Raw genomic sequence first — 8391 nt, 5'->3', positions numbered from 1 at the left:
ATGTGAAGTCGGGGAAGCAGGGGCTTTTCACGTCGCTGTACGTGCACACACGCACAACAGCATGTGTATGTTTTTAGTCTACTCACAGCAGCCTATAACGACATGAAGGTGAAGGAAACATTTCTACAAAAACGGCAAAGCACTCTAAACTGCGCGTAATTAAGGTAGGCTGTAGGTCGTTAGTAAAAGCGGGCGCAGAGTGAACGCCGCTGAGGATACACAATTATCGCAAGAAAGGCGAGCGCAAGGACGCCAGCGCAGCGCTCGAACTACGGCATTTGCGAATGAAGCGCACTGTATACTGCCGCGAACCGTGCGCAAGACCTCTGTGCAGTGATTGCACGACCACAGTCACGCGAATGCAAGAACGGAACTACCGTAACAGAGCAGTTTGAAATGTCCACGCTCGATCCTTTCGCATTCACGAGCTATCCTGAGGTGTTACAGAATGCCGCACACGTAATCAAAAACCGCGCTGTGCGTATGCGCCAGCGGCATCCGCCCCGCAAATATCCCCTTGTAGACAAAAATATAAAACAAAACACTATCACTCAGTGCCTGTTGGTAAAACGGGGCTCTAGAAATCCTATAAATGCTACCAAAGAGCGATTTCGGCGCGAAAACAAGAGCAAACTGCAGCGAGCGCCCTGAAGCGTAGCGAGGGCGTCTGCTCTCAAGTGGCCAACAAATATGGCGGCCCCGCCGCGGAGTTAAAGGGACGGCGGCGCCGCGGGTGAGGGGAGAGTAAAAAGAGGAGGGCAGCGGAGAAGGAGGGAGCAGTTGGCGCTACCTTAGTTCTTTCAGGGACCTTACGCAAGACTTGACTACAGCGCCACTAGTTCTCGCGCCCGCCTCTCCGGCGGAGCTTTCAAACTGAGTTTATTCTAGTAACGTTGGCACCACCTTCAGTTTAAAACCGGCTGTGCAGCTCAAAAAACGTCGCAACATGGCTGAGAAACAAACCCACGGAGCGACGGAGCGTAACGGCGACGTCGCACAACAGCTAGAGTAGAGGAGTGCGGAGTACGTTTAGTGCTTTATTGGCACGACGCCAAAACCAGCCAGAACGGGCAGGGAAGGAGTGCGGAGTGCGTTTCGCGCTTTGTTCGCACGCCGCAACGTTTTTATGCACGGCCAGAGCGGCGAGCGCGCACTGCGATCGCGCCGCTCCTCCAGCCCGGCCGTTGTTTTATGGCGCAAAATTTGTTTTGCGTTCGGCAGGTGGCACACCGCAAGCACGCAATTTTTAAATTGTGAGCCACAGCATTTCCGCTCACGTCTCCGGCAACTGTGGCGATTTCTTTTTGTTTGAATGCGTTTATGGCATTTCTGCGTCTACTGTGGCGTGATATCAAGTTACTGCGATCGTCTACAGCGTCAGAAACCATGCTGAGATAAAAACATATCCCCGCTGCATGTTTTATTCAAAGTGACAAAAAAGTAAATTCTCAAGAAAAGTGGGGGGGGGGGGGGGGGGTTCATTACGCGAGTGGGTTCGTTATGCGAGTAAATACAGTACTTCTGCCTGCTTATTTGATAATCCCTTGCATTTGCCCCACTACATAAAACGCAGGCTTTTATACAAGCCAGAGGACATGTACTCTACAAAAATCAGTTCTCTTAAATACTGGCCACAGATGCATTCTGCTCCAGAGTTTTTGTTGTGTCGGTCTAGATTAAGGTATCTGGGAAGCAACCATGACTGCTCACACAGCCTCTCTGATTTGCCTGCCCAGAGCAGTTCCTTGGTAGCTCAAAAACTGCTCCCTAAATACAAATTATATGGTCAAATAAAATACGGAGGCACTCTGGACCAGTTCTGAGGAGGCCAAAGTGACAAATAACACGAGGTTTAACAATTTGAAAAGATTCCCTAAGAAATGGCAACAGACACACAAACCCTAAACAAAAGCTGTATTTCCTCTGCAGCTAGTAGTACACTGCTGCTGCACACCCACTAAGAACTTGGTGTGGATGTTTCCAGTCACCAGAGTCCTTCAATGCTTTTCTGGTCATGAAACTCCCGGGCAAGTTTCGTACGGGGACAAAGGCTACTGCGAGGGGCACAACTGCAGATCAGAGGGCATCGGGCGGCCGCCGCTGCTCTCTAGCCAGACCGGCAGGCAGGGAACGCAGTAGCAGCATGCCTGTTCGCACCAAATTTTTTCGCCACTCACAAAATGATAAGTCCATTTGAGTGGCCCATGACATGTAAAGCGAGAGCGTACTGCTGATAAGGTGGCGAGCGTCTGCTTTTATCTTACTCCGTGGTCCGTTCCCTGCCAAACGCGCTCTGACCATGCCCCCGGCTGCCCTCCGATCAACACCAGCGCCGCGGCGCGGCTGCGTATGAACCTCTCCCATAGTGTGATGGCAAAGTTTCATGACCAGAAAGGCACTGAACGACTCTGCCGTCGCCTTGCTGGCCCTCGAAGACTGGTGGCAGCATGAGTGCTTTTATCAGCGCATTCAGCTTCTTCGGAAACTGTTCGGCCAACTCCAGCATGCCGTGCACCGCACTGTAGAGGTGCGCATAGCACTGCCACAGGCTGCACAAACCACAAGCCCAAAAACAAAACCTTTTATTACTCCACAAAAAGCAGTACACCACTGCCAGATAACCTAAGAACCAGCTGTTGACTCCTCGTCGCCTCGTTCCCCCTCGGGGACCATTGGTGGCAGCAGGAGCGCCTCGCGCAGCTCCCCCGGCTCCCTCGGCAGCTGTTCGGCCAAGTCCGGTGTGCCGCGCACCGCGTCGTAGAGGCGCGCGTAGCGCTGCCACAGCCGCTCGAGGGCCGCTTGCCGCACGGACTGCTGCCGCTGGCGTCCAATGAGCAGCGCCAGCGGTGGCAGCGCCCCCCACGCGTCAGGCTGGTCGCAGAGCTCGTCCAGGCCGCGGCTGACAGCCTGCAGGCTCAGGGGTTCGGGCAAGGGGGAGCGGGGGGAGGCAGGCTCGTCGGCCAGGGCGCTGCCAAGGCGGCTCAGGAAGTGCTGCACCTGCTCCTCCACTGCACACAAGGGGGAATGGGGGGGAGAAGAACTTTGCTTGCTAAGATCTGAGCAAATCGCACTTTGCATGCTTTGAAAAAAATGACTACTTAGCAGTGGTGGGACCGGTACTACTACTAGTTTAGTACCGAGGGTTTCGTAGGACAGCTAAATATGCTGTGGAACTTGTAAAGGTTTTTCTGGATACTTAAGTCTACTGAACTGCCCTGCTGGAGGACTCACGAATAAAGCCCGTGCGAAGAATGCGTGCAGCTACGACGCCGCAAGCTTCATCAATGTTCAAGTGTTCTACAGACGCGTACGAGAGCTGCGACATCTTTAAACAGCACCCAGTCTGCCTTGCTCCTTTAAATTTGCTGCAGTGAACAAAACTGTCAGGGCATTTGTGTACTAGAACTTGGGACGATCACTTTCGCAAAGTCTGCTATCCAACTTCAGCTCGAAGTACCAAAAATAGCAGAGTACAACAACCAATCTGTTGGTTGTTGCACTGCACTATGTCAACTGCTTTTTGTGCAAGATATGCACATGTAACCATCTGCAAGTTTCACTACCTCTGGTGCAAGATGGTGCAAGCAAATACACACACACACAAGCATGCACGCACACAATTTAACACACAATGCAAGTCATTCGGGCACCGAGCAGACAATTCAATGCAGCCTGCTAGAATCTGCAGAAAAGTAAGACAGCGGGAACAGCAGCTGCCACAATATAGAATAACACAAACAAAACACAGTTGAGTGGCTATAAAACAAAATACAATTCCTTTCTTGCTGCGTGTGCACATGGCCCGCAGCCAATGCACATGGCATGCTCACCTGCACTCGTCTCATCGCTCACTGATGTGCACCACAGAAGCTGCATTAACCCTTTCAGACGGCGCTCGCTATTTCCCCCTACAAATTTTTTTTGTTGTTTCTATGCTCTGTATCTCACCAAATAAGATGAACTGGCATGTCGCTGACCCCAACACAATCTTTTCTTTACAGTCATGTACATAGCGTCACAGAGGTCAGGAGCGTCAAGTAGTGCTGAATATTTCCACATACGTATATAGTTGTGTGAAATGCATTGTTTCTATATTTTTTAGGGCCACAGTTCTTTTAAAGGAACGAGGATAAAGAGTTGAAGGAGCTCACTTGCTGAAGTTGCTCGGGTGCGTGCCATTTTGTTTGTTTACGGTCGTAGTAATCTTACTTAGTAATCCTGCTTGGAACTTAAATGGTTTGCAGTATATGATAAATAAAAATAAAATAAATAAAAACTAGCCGCCAGATGGCCCTCAAATATTCACTGTTAGACGAAGTATACAAAATTATGCTAAACTAAAGAAAACGTTCAGTTCTAGTATTTCTTTTTGTAAAAAGCCGCTGGACTGAAATGTACACAGTTGTGTACCCAGCATCTGAAAGGGTTAAAGCTGCGTTCATGCACTTGTTTTTTTTTCTATTTTTTTTAACACGAAAGTGTTTCATTCCAGGATACACAAATACTTGAGTGACATCATATTCGCCACGGAACTGAAGCCAGTACAACGAAGCAAGCGGTCTGTAAAGGGTGCACCACTGCACACAGGGTGTTCTTGTGGGGAAGCAAGCTTTAGATTGATTTGATTGATTGCAAGGTTTAACGCGCCGATGCAACGCAGGCGATGAGGCGCGCCGTAGTGGAGAGCTCCGGATTAATTTTGGCCACCTGGGGATCTTTAACGTGCGCCGAAATCTCGAACACATGGGCGTTTTTGCTTTTCGCCTCCATCAGGAAAGCGGCCGCCGCGGCCGGGAATCGAAGCCGCGAACTCGTGCTCAGCAGCGCAACGCCTTAGCCACTGAGCCACAGCGGCGGGTGCAACCTTTAGAACCAAAGAGTACGTTATACTTAGGGCGTTTTTGCTTTTCGCCTCCATCAGGAAAGCGGCCGCCGCGGCCGGGAATCGAAGCCGCGACCTCGTGCTCAGCAGCGCAACGCCTTAGCCACTGAGCCACCGCGGCGGGTGCAACCTTTAGAACCAAAGAGTACGTTATACTTAGGGTTGTACATTTTCGGGTTTTATATAACACAAAAGTGTTTTATGCCGGGATACACCAAGATTTCACTGACGGCATATCCGTCACGGAAATGACGGCAGTACACATTTGCCGAAGCGACCCGCCAGCAGGACGTCGCTCGCCAGGCACACCCACAAGACAACCACCGACCCGCAAATTATGCTCAGCTGCAGATTTCGCTGCACATTTCACTTTCGTGTTTTACCGATTCCTCTGACAGAGCAATCAACCACAATTTTTTTTCAGTGCTTCAGCCTCATCTTTCACCATGCTGCACACGTGATTCCAGTAGCATGAACATGCCAGGCAAATAGCAAAAGGCTATAATGCTAGGCTAGACGGCAGCTTTGATAAAACTCGTCACATCCAGCATGAAGCTGAGAGAGCATCAGAAAGACACATCATCGTCTAATTACAGACTTCGTTGCAGCAAAGGGTGTTTGAAATACGAGTTAAATATTTTGACCTGCAATAAAAAAGGAGCGCGACATTTCCCTTTCATCTCCGAAATGTGGTTATTTCGTTGCGTACCGGCATGAGGCAAGATCCAAGTCCACCCGCTACGTGTTTAGGTTAATTAAGCATAGTGCACAACATTTGCAGTGAATGCCCGCTACAGCTGTAACGAAATATTGGTTATAACGAGCAAATCGAGGCGCCCCTTCAGTTTCGTTATAACGAGCTTTAGCTGTATAACAGCAAAACCTATCTGAAGGGATTATTTACCCCACTCACACTGCCACATAACGCACGATCAAAGAAATGAGTGCAAGTGCTGTGTAATGTCCCATGGCCTGTCATTTACTTCACCAGCCACAAATCTGTACAGTAACCGCTGCAGTAACCGCTCCCTGCATTGCAAAGAAAGCCACCTCCTGCCTTCTTTTGCCTGCTCGCACGAACAACTAAACAACCAATACTGTTCAAAAAAACTTAAACGAAATACAGCCTTTGCATACGTAAATGTGAGCACTGCGGTTTAAAACAAAGCTGAATTTCCGGTGAATGTCAGGTAAGAAGTAGAAATCTGGAGAGATCTTTCAGTCTTCTATTCTTTATTGGGATCTGGGAAGTTTTTCTGAATTTAGTGCACACGTATGGTTGCTTGATATTGAATTTGACATCTACATTTCCACCTGTCTGACTATTCAAGGCTATTTGAGTTGAAATAACCTTGGTCACCGCGATACTTCTCGTTTTTAATACGCTTTTCTGCTCTCATCTATGCTACTGTCAGTTGGTATGGGCATCTGGAGCTCAAGCGTCAGAACAAAAGTTGTATACACCTCAAAAATGCGCATTGCGGGCTGTTGCAAATTTAGGCTATGGAGATCACACATCCCATTTATTTATTAAGTAGTACAGCTAAACCTCTATGTAATGAATTCCTGAATTTAACGAAGTTTTAAATTCCCCATTGCCAACCCCACTGAAGCCTATGTGTTCTTGACATCTATGAAATGACGGCTAATGAAGGCTATGTAATGAAGGCTTTGACAACTAATCTGGATGCAACGAATTCGCTACGCTGATGAGCCATTGTTTTTTGCACTTTTTATGAAAAACTGTCCGGAGAAATGCACTAATTTCGCGGACTTCGTCCGTACCGCTAACTACCGTATTTACTCGATTATAAGGCGGTCACGATCACAGGGCGAGAGGGCAGTTGGAGAGCCGAAGAAATCGAAATATAACATAAACTGAGCCTCGGATATAAGGCAGGGTAGGACTTTGAGAGCACGGATTTTGGGAAAAAACGCCGCCTTATATTCGAATAAATATGGTACGTTGCATTTCCATGTGTGAATTTGGTGTCGGTTAAAGGGACCCTGCAACATTTACCATCGACTACGCAGAATATATTTTGGGGTAAAGTCGACTGTCCCAGCAACCCCATCCCTCAAGAATTAAGAAAATCCGTTCACTATCACCGAAACTGCGTGCGATAAGAAATTGCGCATAATCGTTCCCTCTCAACTCAACTGCGGACAACGTGATGAAAGTGAAAGCTGTGCGCACTTTCCCGGAGAGGGGGGCAGCTCGCGGCGTTATTTTCGGCGGCCTTCGATATATCACAGGCCGGGGAGTTTTCTCCTTTTCTCCGAAACGTAGAGGGTCTATTTTAAAGTCTGGTGCCACAAAAAAAGCAGGCATGGCTGCCTGCTCGCAAGCGCGCGCTTAGGCTGGTAGGGCATTGTTAAAGCAATAAATGTTTGTTGTCGAGTGGTCTCGTTGAAACCAGAGTATTGAGTTCCTCACTCAAACTCCGTGCGCACTCAAAACACCAAGAAAACACCAAAACTATGCGTACAGATTCAGGCATAGAAGAGGTTGGTACACAACGCCGACGACGGCAGATCGTCACAGGAAGTGCGAGAATTAAGCCGCAAAGTTGACCAGCGACAGCCGATCGGGCAGCCATGGCCTATGTGACGTCCCTTAGGCCATGCCAGGGGTTGCATAATGAGGACAACTGAAGAGAGCGCGGTTGGTTTTTCCGCGTCTTTCACAGTGATTTGCGCGCTCACCGCTTCACGTGCATGTGTCATATTTGGCTTAGGTATTCCTGGCAGTGTAATCTAAACGACACGCAGGTTTACTCGCACTGCTCAAAGAGTGTTGCAGGATCCCTTTAAATGTTACGCCTGCCTGTCGGCGTGTAGTCGTGCGTCTCAACTGCTACTATCTGTGGTGTCGGTTTGAGGGAGATGAGTTCTGCTGCCACAAAACGAAAAGTTCTGTCTTTTCAAGACAAACTCGCAATTTTAAATGCCGCTCCGCTGGCAACAAAGAACAACGGGGCGCCGCCCGGGACCGCATCCCAGCTAGCACTGTCTCGACAATTTCGAGTGCCCAAAAGAGTGCCAAGTTCGCGAAAAAAGCGCCCTTTTAGCACCGAGTTAAAGGGACACTGAAGTGAATTTGTCAAGCTCCCGTTTTTGCTCGCACTACGTAGACTGGCTCAAATTAGCACACTTTTCATCGTTTATTCGGTTGACAAATCGGTAATTAGTTTACAAATCGCGAAAGAAGAAAAACTACCATGCGCGGTTTGCGGCGGCCGCACCAACTAAAGCTGTGACGTTAGGAGGAGCTGACACCGTGATTGGACGATGCCCAAGGTGAGCAACCAAACAAGTTTCGGTTTCGGTTCTGTAAAACACAACCGTTGGCGTTGTTGGATGGGCATTCTCAATAACTCAGTAATCATCGTACCGCGCTTCTGCCATGTTGTCAGCTGTAAAAATGCATAAAGATAAGCCTCCTAGGACGGATCGGAATCGTAGCATTCACTAGCCGAAACCTACGCAGTGCATGAACGCCCTCCGCG

At 48.9% G+C, this 8391-nt stretch overlaps 1 protein-coding gene across 1 annotated transcript in view; it reads right to left on the bottom strand.

The window, feature by feature from the left end:
* Window positions 1–2569: 2569 nt before the first annotated feature.
* Window positions 2570–8391, bottom strand: part of Cog6 (conserved oligomeric Golgi complex subunit 6) — a 54565-nt gene continuing 48743 nt past the window's right edge. The window contains exon 7 of the mRNA XM_077694771.1: window positions 2570–3008. Coding sequence (XP_077550897.1) covers window positions 2623–3008 — 386 coding nt within the window. The 3' untranslated portion in view covers window positions 2570–2622. The remainder of the gene's footprint in view (window positions 3009–8391) is intronic.

Source organism: Haemaphysalis longicornis, unplaced genomic scaffold (genome assembly GCF_048455015.1).
Source record: "Haemaphysalis longicornis isolate Haplotype H1 unplaced genomic scaffold, Haemaphysalis longicornis Haplotype H1 scaffold_13, whole genome shotgun sequence".
NCBI classification, from domain to species: Eukaryota; Metazoa; Arthropoda; class Arachnida; order Ixodida; family Ixodidae; genus Haemaphysalis; species Haemaphysalis longicornis.
The sequence above is the reverse complement of the archived record's forward strand: the minus strand, read 5'-3'. Positions and strand labels throughout refer to the sequence as shown.